This window comes from Brachionichthys hirsutus, unplaced genomic scaffold (assembly GCF_040956055.1).
Source record: "Brachionichthys hirsutus isolate HB-005 unplaced genomic scaffold, CSIRO-AGI_Bhir_v1 contig_698, whole genome shotgun sequence".
In the NCBI taxonomy this organism is placed as follows: domain Eukaryota; kingdom Metazoa; phylum Chordata; class Actinopteri; order Lophiiformes; family Brachionichthyidae; genus Brachionichthys; species Brachionichthys hirsutus.
Genome location: NW_027180377.1, coordinates 154,696 through 167,534, shown reverse-complemented (window position 1 = coordinate 167,534; position 12,839 = coordinate 154,696). Strand labels below are relative to the sequence as shown.

At 43.9% G+C, this 12,839-nt stretch overlaps 2 protein-coding genes across 2 annotated transcripts; one reads left to right on the top strand and one right to left on the bottom strand.

Annotated features, from left to right (window-relative positions):
• Window positions 1–3,995: 3,995 nt before the first annotated feature.
• Window positions 3,996–7,980, bottom strand: LOC137914280 (RNA-binding protein MEX3B-like). Its single transcript, XM_068757885.1, has 5 exons — window positions 7,236–7,980; window positions 6,186–6,424; window positions 6,038–6,083; window positions 4,484–5,232; window positions 3,996–4,409 (listed from the first exon to the last, which is right to left on the bottom strand). The coding sequence occupies exons 1-5, from the start codon at window positions 7,837–7,839 to the stop codon at window positions 3,996–3,998; spliced, it is 2,052 nt and encodes a 683-aa protein (XP_068613986.1). The 5' UTR covers window positions 7,840–7,980.
• Window positions 7,981–8,729: 749 nt separating this feature from the next.
• On the top strand, window positions 8,730–12,093 carry LOC137914275 (transmembrane emp24 domain-containing protein 7-like). The gene is made up of 3 exons (XM_068757880.1): window positions 8,730–8,891; window positions 9,054–9,299; window positions 10,107–12,093. The coding sequence occupies exons 1-3, from the start codon at window positions 8,733–8,735 to the stop codon at window positions 10,341–10,343; spliced, it is 642 nt and encodes a 213-aa protein (XP_068613981.1). The 5' UTR covers window positions 8,730–8,732; the 3' UTR covers window positions 10,344–12,093.
• Window positions 12,094–12,839: the final 746 nt, after the last annotated feature.

The following is a 12,839-nucleotide window of genomic DNA, read 5'->3' as shown; positions in this document are numbered from 1 at the left end:
TGAGGTACGGGAGTTCTGTAAAGCCTTTGATGCTGTGATGCACGCGCCCGGCTAGATTAGAGCCCCCACTGCTTCTTTCAATGTCATTTTAGATTCCACACTTGATTCGGGCATCAAATTAATTTATGTGCAAACATCAGGGGTTTTTTTCTGGCCAATTGACCCGCTTAAAAATGTGTTTATGTTCCGAAACAGGTATGCTGGTTTTTAAAAAGTGCTTTTTTGGTGATTTCCTGATGAAATAAAGACAATGTTTGCTTATAATTACCGGTAGGTCGTTTTTGTCAAAGGAACATGATCCACGGGCTGCATTTCTCTGAATAATCTCCATTTCACTGTGATTTGACTTTTATGATTCACAAGTTTTATACAACAGGGAATTCTAGTCAGAATTTGATTAGTTTGTACGATTACGCTTTTGTTTAGCTGAATAGCAGGAGGTCGATTGTATGTTACAGAAGGTCATTCTGTTTTAAGGGAGATGTTTTTATATTACGAGCAGGTATTATAGGACCCCCCCAAAGACACAACCCAAATGGGATGATGTTGACTACTACTATTGTAGTTCTGTCTGAAATAAAACCGAGTGGTATTCTAGAAGTGCTGACCTGCTGATTTTGTCAAAGGGCTTGTCAGTGGGTACCATTAGACACCTTTTTCTCCCACAGCAAATACTTTAACACGTCATTCCAGAAAGGGAAATGGTGCATTAACATTATTGATGGCTTATAATTCCATTTTGATGAGGAGACAGCAGAACCTGATGGCGTGCATCCCCCCACATTGCTTTATTACAAAATACTGCTGTGAAAAAACAGCGGCCGGATCCTTGCAGCATGTGAAGAGCGCGAGGAAAATGTCACCCCAGTGAAGCATTCACAAGCAACGTGGCTTTAAATGAAACAATCTTTATTAAGGAACTTTAATATCAGAAAAATAAAACTCTTAAATTCTCTTTACAGCAAATATATAATATCAGTGCTTTGGCCGCAATAACTTAAAAGGCCATTATAAAATATAGTCTGCTTTTAAACTCCAGACTCAATTTGAAGAATTGATCTGCCATAAGACTCACCTACATATACAAAACAAAAGTGTAGTAAAAATTAGCAAAAACTTGGTACAACTGTTGGTACTTGGAACTATCGGTACAACTTAACAATATATGTAGCTATTTATATAGTTGGTCTAAGATACATTTTACAGTATACCGTTCTTAATTTGGTGGCGTACAGACATGGCAGGCAGCTTGAATCCTTGGCCTTTTTACAGCTGCGGTGATCTTTTACATTGGCGGTACATTGTGAAGACATGCTTTGTGATGCACATTCCTTTTTCCACTACATTAAACAGCAGCCATCAATCCTATAATCAATACTGTCAACTAAAAGCTAGACTACAAGCAGATAGCACTGATACTCTCCTGCAACAGTTCTAGGTTTCCAGCACTTTTCATTTAGTCACTCTGAGGAAAGTAAAAAAAAAAGAATTAAAATCTTATTGTAAACATTTTAATATAGATATATATATATGAAATGTAACAAAATAAAAATGTCTATCAGTCATCATCAGTAATATTATTGAATACATAACAATAAAAGTCCATAGATTCATGTCAATAAACTGAGGTTATTGCATCCCCTCAGAAAGTAAGAGAACAGAGCGATAGGCTCCTTGTAGATCTGAGAGAAGTCAAATGAACGGACGGAGAGAAGACCAGAGAAGGCAGAACCCAAGTGTTTGGTGGGGTTTGTTTTGTTTTTGCACTTCTGAGAATCGTTAGGTTCACTTGGGGAAACAGAGCGAAGTGATGGGATAACTCAAATACTGTTCACAGCCGGAATGCGAGAGACTCCAGTCCAATGTCCACGTGGTAAAACAACAGTATTGACCTTATGTAGTGTAAGCACAACGCAGTCCGATGAAATCATTCCAGCTGCCTTCCCCTTCCAAGTGTCCTTTAACTTGTTCAATCCCGAGAAACAAAGTCTTAGAGATGCCGTTTAAAGCTTGGATTTGAGATGACGTCCCGACTATCTCACCCTTAATGGGTAGACGCGTGTCAGAAATCCCATCGAGTCGGGGCAACGCTGTGCTTAGTCGGGCACAGAACAAATAAACAAGTAAGACGTGTACCATTGTAAAGGCTCCAATGCATTATAGCAGGAAATCAACATGTTCTTTAAACTGTAGAAAACAGAAGTGTGTCTCTTTCTACAAACTTAAGCCCAAGGTCGTTTGCGTGCCGAAATTACAATTTATTTACAGAGTGACTCCTCAAACAGTTGGAATACTAAAAGAGTTTTGCATAGGCTTGGCAGACGAGAACAAAAAGAAGTCCAATGGTAGCCTTGGACTCAGGTTTTCCCTCCTGGTCGAGTTGTTCTGCCGACTACTTATTACAAACCCAAGAAAATGGCTGCAAAAAGACGCCAAAGGGGTAAAACCGGGTCTAATGAAAGAAAGAGATCCTAAAAGATGGCTGGTTGACTTTAAGGAGGATACTCCAGATTAAATCAGTCTTCAAAGTTCATTAACATCAGCTATTTCGGCTCTCGTGTGGAGTTTAATGAGTAACTATACTTTTATCATCCACTAAAGTGTCTGCAGTGAAGGGGGGGGAATGTTGTTTTAGGCATCAGCTGTGCATATCTTTCTAGACAAAGAGCAGCACCCCCTGACCAAAAAATATAAGTGAAGTTAAAAAACAAAAGATCAAAATGAGGATAACAGGAGCTCAACAGATAAAAAGAAAAGCAAAGAACAACTTCCCTGTGATATAACCTTTGTTCCACTAAGATACACCAGAGATTGGACTTTGACAAATACATTAAGACCTCGGTCTATCGGCTTGTGATTTTTAAAGCAAAAGTCCTGTCAATTATTTAGAGGCTTTCGAAAAAGGCCACAAGTTTTGTTTCAAGACAGATGGACTCTGCATGCCACCCCCCCCCCCCCCCACGTTCTAGTTGCTCCTTTTCGTTTGCGCCAAACGGAATCAGGCACAGGTTTACGTAAACATTTTTTTTAAAGTAAAAATGGAAAGATATATCCTGGTACAAAAAAAAAAAAAAAAAGGAGTTACATACTTGTATTCAATCCAGGAAACAAAGAAACCTAATGTTGCCTTTGGAGTGTTCTATTCTTCGTAGCAGCAGGTCTGACCCACTCTGTGGACGCGTTTCCAAATGTTAATACTGATGCTCGGAAACTCACAATTACAATTTGAGCATGTCAAAAGTGAATCCTGTTACTGGTAACCTCCCGAGCCCAAATTATCTGAGGCGCTGCATTTGCCATAATAATGTGGCGCGTGTGCATCGTATCCAGTTTACTATAATAGATATAAGATAATCGATTTCTCTTGTAACCAGGAGATTACTATTAATCAATACATATTCACAAAGTAGAACTCGTATATAAACAATTGGTTTCCTGCCATGAACAAAACAATAGAGGCAATGAAAGTGGGCCATATTTGAGCCGATATTAAAATCAAAAACAGCACCCCAAAAAAAATACAATAAAATAAAAATGGATAAAATGCACGAGATGTAGAAAGAAACTGAAATAATTCAAAGTACGCTAAAATATTATAACAAAAAAAAAAACAGGAAGGCTGAAGCTTGTAGGTGTTTAGGGGGGGGAAAGTGAAACAAAAATTAGGAACTAAAAATACGTCCATCTCCCACTCCGCCCAATGCTACAGAGGTTTTTCCAACCCTCCCCATTGATAAATCAAGTTAGAAGAATTCACAATATCAGGCTGAACACCCGAACCCACGCTCTGAATACAGATCATTCCTCATTCCCCTATTGTTCCTCACCTTTGACAAAACAGGTGGACAAAACAGGTGCAAGGACAAATCCAGACACTGATTTGGGGTCACTTTTGTAATTCCCCCCACAAATTGTAATCAGTTGGAAGTGTTGGGGGGGGGGGGGGGGGGGGGGTCGCTGATCCCTCATCAGGAATCAAGTTAAATGAATTAAAATCACATATTGCGGAGCTGAATGGCTTGTGTGACCGGAGACAGGCACACAGGACACGCAGCATCTGGACCCTGGCAAATGTGGGTGGCGCAATCCAAGCAAAAGAGGTTGTGGCCGCAGGGAACCAAGGCAGCGATCACCTGACTGTCCATGCAGTGGATGCACAGCTCCTGTCCTCTCACCGTCGAGCTGAGCCCCGGTCGGTAGGAAAGGGACGATTCAGGAGGAGAGGACGAGGAGGAGGCAGTGCTCTCGCCGGAAGAGGAGAAGGCCGAGCTGTAGGAGGGGAACCTGTGAGCGTCGAGGGTCGCGGCCGAGCCGAGGGGCCCTCGGTGGACACGCTGGGCCTTCGGGTGCTCCAGGGCCTCCGTTCCAGAGACGGTGGGGGAAAGACGAGGCGTCCCAGGCTGACTGACCTGGAGACATCCACAGCAAGAGTCAGATCACACCGGCATACAAAAAGGAATTGCTCTCGCCAAGCATGACCTACCTGAGATTGGCAGGCTTCAAACCCCTGGTGGGGTTGGTTATCCACGAAGGGACTCCAGACTTGTGGCTGCAGCCCCGGGTGCGACGTTTGGGCAGTGGAGATGGTCAACGGGTCGAACCCCGACGAGGAGCCTCCGCCTCCCAGGCCGACCAGCTCCTCAGACCCCACGGCAAGAAGACTCTCGCCAAACCAGAAACTTGCACTGCCGCCGCCGTGGCCGCCGTTGTTGTTGTTGTTGTTAGCGTTGGCGTTGAACACGCAGGTCGGGCTCGAGTCGGCCATTCGATTGGCATCTCCGTTGCCGTGGAACGAGTCGGCCGAGCTGCAGCCGCTGCCCAGGGAGCTGGAGCTGTCATTGCGGTAGGTGGAAGACATCCTGGCACCGGCGTTAACGTTGCCGTTCATCCTCTGAGCACCATTGATGCTCATCACGCCGCCGCCGCCGCCGCCACGACCAGCCGGCGACGATGCCCCCGCGCGGAGCCAGCCAGCCTCCCCCAACCCGACCGCTAACGCAGAGGCATCGAAGCTGACATCCGTCCCATTGAACTGAAAGTCGTTGTTGTCTGCGCCAGGAGCCTCGACGCCTCCACAGGTTCCTGTACGGAGGGCGATGTGCGCCTCGATCTCATCCCTCGCCCGATCCACGTTCTCTGGCATCCCGGTGACCTCGAACACTGGCTCTTTGTCGCGACTGGGAGTCACGATGTAAGTGTGGGTCTGCTGTTGGATACGTTTGATGGTCGCCCCTGAAAGACGTGAAGACAAGACAAGACACCTTTCTTAGTCGAGAAACTTTCAGGCGAATCTTTCCGAAGAAATGCACATCGAAGCGCAGCAAACGGAGAAAACGGAACGTGTAAAGAAAATATTGTTTTTTAAAAGAAATTCGTGATACTGTAAAAAAGACAGAAAGGAGAAAAACACACACACACACACACACACACACACACAAGGGTTCTAGCGTGAATAGCTCAGCTCACACGTTCATATTAATTACTATTTAATGACTTGCCTTTCCTTTTAATGTGTGGTTACATAGTAATCCATTAAAAACAGAAGCACGGACACAAATCCTGAAGTAGAATAAATATCGACTTGCCACAATTGAAGCATAAAATTGGTAAAAAGAAAAAAAAAGATTTTTTTTTTGAAGAATAAAATTCCACAAAGCTTATTTATCGTGTTTGGAACAGCACATTATTACCTTTCAAACCCATTTACCACCTCCAGCCTAATGACACATGCGTGAGTACTGAAGTTCAAACCATCCCCAGTGCCGTCGGACATGAAGGTGGTAACATCTCCAGGGCAAAAGGTGAAAGAATAGAGTGAAATGTTACCATGTTTCTTCCGATGTCTTACACGACTTCATTTTGTTGACCTCCTTTCTATACCTGAATTGTAGAAATATGTCCTTTTTTCTGTTCAATCTAAAAATAACATCACCATAAATGCCGTGCTTGGAATGCTATGAACTGCCTTTTCGACATGATGTGAAGGGATCAGTGCAGAAAGCACATCCTCTGAGAACACGAGGACTTCTAGACCCACCTTTCGGACCCACAACCAGCCCCACAACGCGATACGGTACCCGCACCTGGAGGGTTGAAATGAGAAACAAAATTCAATCAACAAACAGCCAAAAAGAGAAGCAAAATAAATAAATAAATCTCTAACACTAAGCAAAACCCTCACCGACCTGAATGGTTGTCTGCCCGGGTAAAGAAGGGGTCCCCGGACCGGTTGTAGCTGACAGGGGGCCCGTCTTATTCCGAGAAGCTCTGATGAGTGAAAAATGTTCGGCAGCGGACAGGATCTCCCTCTTTGCCATGGCAACATCTTCTTTGCGTCCCGTCACAAGAAAGACGGGCTGCTCTCCCCTCACTGGCGTCTTAATGTACGTGTTCGTCTTGGCCCGAAGTGCCTTTATCTTACAGCCTTGTCAGGGGGAGGGGGGGCAGACGAATGGGGGGGGGGGGGGGGGGGTCAGATTATTTTGCTATTAAAGTTTATTTTACCACATTACGTAATACACAAGCTTTGATAGTCAATAACTCCCAGCTATTAAAATAAAAACATGTGCATGTGCAATATTAGTAGGCAAGTAGTCACTAATGGCAATTAAAAGTAGCAATGCTTTTAAATTAAATATTAATTTCCGCTCGACCATTACCAGAGCCATTTCCTGTTGTTGTCAAGGCTGCGGTCCGACCCCCCCCCCCCCCGCCCCCCCCGGTGACATCATCAAACCTTCAACGACCGGTGGCGCTGACCCAGTTAAGACAAGAAAGAGCTAAGCTAATTACAGCTAGCTGCTTTCAAGCTAACGCCGATTCCTGCACGAAGATGTAGCGTTTTACTCACAGATTAGGGTTATTGTAGATTTGTTTATATGTTTAAATTATTTAACCAGTCACATGCCCGATAAATAACATAAATAAATGAAAATAACTCGACTGTTAAATGCTCAGAGCACGACAACTTGTGAGCCAAGTTATTATTCTTGCGGTGAAATAAACCGCAATTAAAACACCGGTTTTAGCTTTTGTACAGACTTTCCGTTTTTATATTTTCTACCTTTTTTGTGATAAGTCACTTAAATGTCGGTCGAGACGTCTGGCGTCCTGTTGATAATCGTTGTGTTCAGTTAAATTTTGTCCTGAACGCCATTTCCTTTGACAACATTCCCGTCCAATCAAGTTGCTTCAAAGTCCCCAATAACTTGAAACAGAGTCCGATAATCACTCACCCTGCCTCCCGACGATCTCCGCGACATGCTCGGAGCTCGGAACGGCCACGCATTCCGTCGTGTTGACGCTCTTACGACGATTCAACAGCGACGCCTCGGCCTCGTAGCCCAACTCCCCGTGCGCGGCCGGAGGCACCATCGCCATGTTGTTCGACGACGGCGGGGCGCCGCCGCCGACCACAGCGTCCTCCAGTTCGTCCCCGTTGTACAACAACACCGTCTCGACGTGTGGCGACTCCAGCCCGGACGGCATTAAGGAGCCTCCCGGGCCCGGGGGGAGGTGTCGGTGAAGGTGGGCCTGAGCTAGCAGCGGCTTACCGGCGCAGCTCGAGGAGTCGGCCGCAGCCTCGGGCTCCTCGTCCCCCGAGGTCGGTCGGTGCAGCGGCAAAGGCTTCAGGTCGAGAACCGTCCCGAGGAAGTTGTAATGAGAAGCCGCTTGGAGGTGGTGGCGGTGAAAGGAAAGACTCTCGTCTGCGTGCTCGGAGATCTGGCTCTGGGTGCCGTGGTGCTCCTCAAGGCCCGTACCGGCAAAAGCGTGCACTAGCGGCGGTGGGACCTCAGACTCTCCCTCGTCGCCCTCCAGCAAAGACGTGCTGCTAGGCATAATGGAAACCTTTAATAATAATGTCGCCTACAATGATAATGGTTCGAATTCGTCTTAATTTACAAACAGCGACCAGCGCCTGTTGGTTGAAATGTGTTGGCTTTTGTTTTGTCTTCCCAGCTGCCCCATCCAGCCCTCCCCAGTCCCCACACTGTAATCTCGTAGTGCTCGTTCACGCGAGACTTTGTTTGTGAATAAATTAAATAATAATACTGTTACGGGAAATACAAACAGACCTCTGTTGCTTTGAATTATGGGGGTTGGGTTTCATCCGCGCGTCCCTGGTTGTCATGGTAAAACACCTGAGCACTCAGGGATTTCCAGACCACATCTTGTTAGCCGGTAGCCACGTAACAGTGTATTGAAGAAGGAGGCGCTCTTCCCGTGGATGTGGCCGTGGCTCACGTGATCTCAACTGGCCCCTCCTATTATCTTTTGACCAATAAAACAAAGCAGAAGGCGGGCTTTTACAGATGACAGCCAATGCCGTGTCACGTTTGTAATACGTTTCTCAGCGCTATCCGCCGGGCGAACGCTGCGTGGTAAGTAGCTAATAATGATTGAAAGAAAGAATCGCTTCAGCAATATCAATATTTCATTTTACTGTATTTTAGTGACCACAAAATGTCTAATAGACAAGACTACATTAGATGTAGGAAATTGTTTTAAAAAAAATCAATTGATCTTTCTGTCTCAAACACAAAGGACAGCCGGCTAGCTATTTAGCTTTAAGCTAACAACTTGTCGCTAGTCCATGTCCGGGTTTGCGGTGTCACCATTTGTCTTCATCTGTTTCCCAATGGCGATATTGATTTTACGTTGATGTGTGTGAATATTTATCTCGGCAGGTCTGCTCGGGTTTTTATTTCGGAGCTTGAGTTTCGATCTTCAGGATGTCCGGATCCTATCGAATGCTGCTGCGGGTGCTGTGGGCCCAGCTGCTCTGTGGGTGGGTGCTGGGCTCTGAGCTAACTTTTGAGCTACCGGATAACGCCAAACAGTGTTTCTACGAGGACATCATCGTCGGCACAAAGTGCACGCTAGAGTTTCAGGTGCGTGTGTATTCTTTCGGCACAAAATCATCCGTCCCTCCGGGATAGTACTTTTTTTTTTTTTTTTAACTGTAAGCAGAGATCAGAATTCTCCCTCAAACTGCTTTTTTTGGTTGGTATATTATTAAATTGATGTCTCTGCATGTCTTAACGCTTTCCTAGGTGGTGACCGGTGGCCACTATGATGTGGACTGTCGTTTGGAAGACCCAGATGGCACGACACTTTACAAGGAAATGAAGAAGCAATATGACAGCTTTACCTTCACAGCAGCCAAGAATGGCACCTTCAAGTTCTGCTTTAGCAATGAGTTTTCCACCTTCACGCACAAGACGGTTTATTTTGACTTCCAGGTCGGCGATGACCCTCCACTCTTCCCTAGTGAGAACAGAGTCACTGCTCTCACCCAGGTAAATGTTCTGTGAGAGTCCAAGAGATTATACATTTGCCTCTATATTGTCTTCTAGCCGGTTTGGCATTGATATGGTCTATATATTAATAGTCTGAGGTCACGATCTGGTGACTTTTAAGGCCCAAACATCACAGGCAGAAGTCACTGAAACAGTGACGTTGCATTTGCTTGGTGTGCTGTTGTGTTTTGTGTCTGAATAACGGCCTTTTAATCCACTGCATAGTTTGTTCAGGCTTGAAAGGAACAATTTTGCAATGACTATTGAATTATCTTTAAAGCCAAAAAAGACCATCAAAATAATTTCCAAATATACATTTATTTACACAAGCTGATTTGCATACATATTTATTGTCTGAGCATGTGGTTCTTTCAACAGCTGGCTCACTCTTACATCCAACACACAGTATTTACATTTCATATTAGTGCATATATATTTTTGGCTTCTGCAAATTCCCAGCCGAGCTCCACCTACTGTTAACCTAAAAATAGGATTAATCTACCTGTTGCAATTTAAAGATGTGTTTAGGCGTACTCGGCGTTAGATATTGATCCTGTGTTCTTGTCCTAACAAGCGTTTGGAGTTTGAACTGAAATTACTGAATAATTGGAACCTGAAGTTAAAGGTGAATACTACATTATAATAGTTTATTGCCTGCAGAGTTTCTTCATGAAAAAGGCAGCATGAATGTAACCTTCTTTTGCTAACTCTAGATTGTGTTTGTTAAAATCCTCTTGTTGGTTTATTTCCAATCGTAGTTCTAACGTCTTGCAATGGCCTTTGCCTCTGTTTTAATACAATTTGCAGATGGAATCAGCCTGTGTGTCCATCCATGAGGCTCTAAAGTCAATCATTGACTACCAGACACACTTTCGCCTCCGTGAGGCCCAGGGACGCAGTCGGGCCGAGGACCTCAACACCCGCGTTGCCTTCTGGTCAATTGGAGAAGCCATTATCCTTCTGGTGGTCAGCATCAGTCAGGTGGTCCTGCTGAGAAGCTTTTTCTCCGACAGGAAGACCACCACAACCAGGGTCGGATCGTAACCCCGTCTGAGTCTTGGCGTCTGACCCATCACTTTATTTGTCTCTACCTTGTGTTATGTGCTTAGAGTGAGTCAGAATATCAGCGCTAATGTGAATTGTATCACAGCAATCTTCCAGATCTGTAAAAGCCAACATGATCTTCATTCAGCTCTGGTATTCTCACAAATCGTATGCACCATATGTCTTGAGCAAAAAAAAAAAAGAAACGTGTTTCAAATGTTTTGGAGGGTTTCAAGAGCGAATCTCCAGAAAGGCTTTCTTCTGTTACTTGTAACTACAATGTCCACTTTGGAGACGGTTCGTACAGCTGGTCATATAGTCAAAGTAAACTCAGATCCTAACATTTTTGAACTTTTTAAATGTGTTCTCGTTGTACTTTACTTCACCCCTTGTCAACTCGTACCCTCTTACTTTGATGACTTCCATCTACAGTACAAAGTGTGCAATGAAATAAGCAAGGTAGAGGAAGTTGTAACTAAATGTGTCATTTAGGGAACAGTAAGTCTCTTAAATCTCACTGACAAAGAAAAGTACATTTTAGTTATTCCTAAACCTCACTAGCAGGTTCTGTTAAGCGAGAAATAATAGATGTGTTTGAGTTTCAGATCTTGGTCTTTTTCGATGGGCCATTAGAAGGAAGTGTGCTGGACAGAGTCATCATCAAATGAAGTAATAGATTGTAGTGTTTTGCATTTGGTTGGAAGGAACTAATTTATAGATGGGCTCATTTTAATTATTGCAGCAAATTCCTGCGATAGGTCAGTTTTATCCAGTTTAGAGACTGGAGTAAACCCAACAATTTCACCACACTTATTTGAAAAAAAATAAAAAATCATACAAATATGGCTAGGGGGAACTTATTCCATCTGTGTGACTTCAAAACAATATTTTATTGTTTGAAAATAACACTTTGTGTGTTGAGGGGCAATTCAAGTAGTTTTAATTGCCTGTCAGTGGTTGTGTTATATCTGTTTGAAGTGTAACAACTTATTTATCTTGTGGAATAATTTTATCTTCTTGGTGAGTCTTGGTAAGTCACTGCTTGGAAATAGATGCTTGTAATTTGAAATTCTATCTTATTGACTACTCATCAGAGCTTATGTCTGTTTTCCTTCATATTCAAATTAGCAATACTGGAAAACATTTTTGTCGTGCATGCTGGATTCTTAAGGAAGCTCTTCATGCATACATGTAGGCTTAGGTCAACCTTGTTTGACGTCAGCTGGGAATTACAGGCTTTCTTTCATCATTGCTCTGTCCTTAATTTCTTGTACAGATTTGTTTGAAACCCAAACTACTCGTGTCAAGTCATGAGCTCGTCTATAGACATTTCTCGGTTTGCAAGCATCCATACATGAAACCAACCAGATCACAAATGTAGAACATGTTATATAATATGACCATTTTGGAAAACTGCTTTGGATTAGTTTTTGCACAAAATTCACTGAAGAATTCAGAAATGTGTTTCTTTGACTTCATATGTTTGTATTGTTCACTTGATTGCAAACCTGTGTAAAGCAACTAGATGCTCTATTGTAAATGCAACTCGTTCTGGATAATTTTTCCCGTGTTAAGCTTGGCCCTCGTGTCTGTTGTCATTTTTGTGTATTGTAAATACACAAAAATACATTTTGCATTTCTTGGGCGCTTTTGAACACAAATTCTGCTCTAAGGCATACATGGAACTTCTCAAGTTCTTGGGATGGTTGAATAAAATATGTGATAAAATGACGACGAGTGCTTTGATTTGTATCCCATGCAATTCATCCCCTTGTCATTCTTGCCATTTCCTGTAGGGGGTGACATAATCAAGGCCATGACAGCGGATTTGAGATCCAGTCAGTATTTCATAATATTTTTAAACCCTACAGATATGAGTTAGTTTACCATCCGTAGTAGTTTATGTTTAAGTCCCACGAATGTATAAAAATAAATTATATTTTTAATGGCTTTTGATTGGCTACGCTGTGATTGGTCGTCTACGCGTCAATCATTTTCGTCGGTAGAGAAAACGAGACTGCGACGGGTTCGCGATTTGTCCGAATCTGAGTCGTGATCATCCGGTCGTGCCCGTGGGTGGATTTCCTTCCCGGGTTGCGTTAGCTTTCTGTTTGGACGATCATTTTCGCTCTTTTGGGGTTTTCCATTTTTGGTTCGTCGTCTTTGTGAAAGGGACGGCGCCTCAGATTGGGGGTTTGGCCGCTTCTTGTTTGGCCGTACCAGAGACTGAATGTATTTTTCCTGGCTAAACTAGCATTAGCACGTCACGGCCGGGGGGTGGATTCCTGTCGCTTCGGCCCTCTGGAAGTAAATCTAAGTCACGGAGGATGTTGTGGAATAATGTCAAGCACAGGAAGCAGACCTAAAAGGAGGGCGCTTACGGGGGGGGGAAATGTCAGTGGATAAGTACCAGCTGGACGATAAATAGAGGCGTCAAGCTAGCTAAGCGGAGCTAGCCGGTTAGCTAAACCGGGCAGGGAAGTTGAGCCACATTGC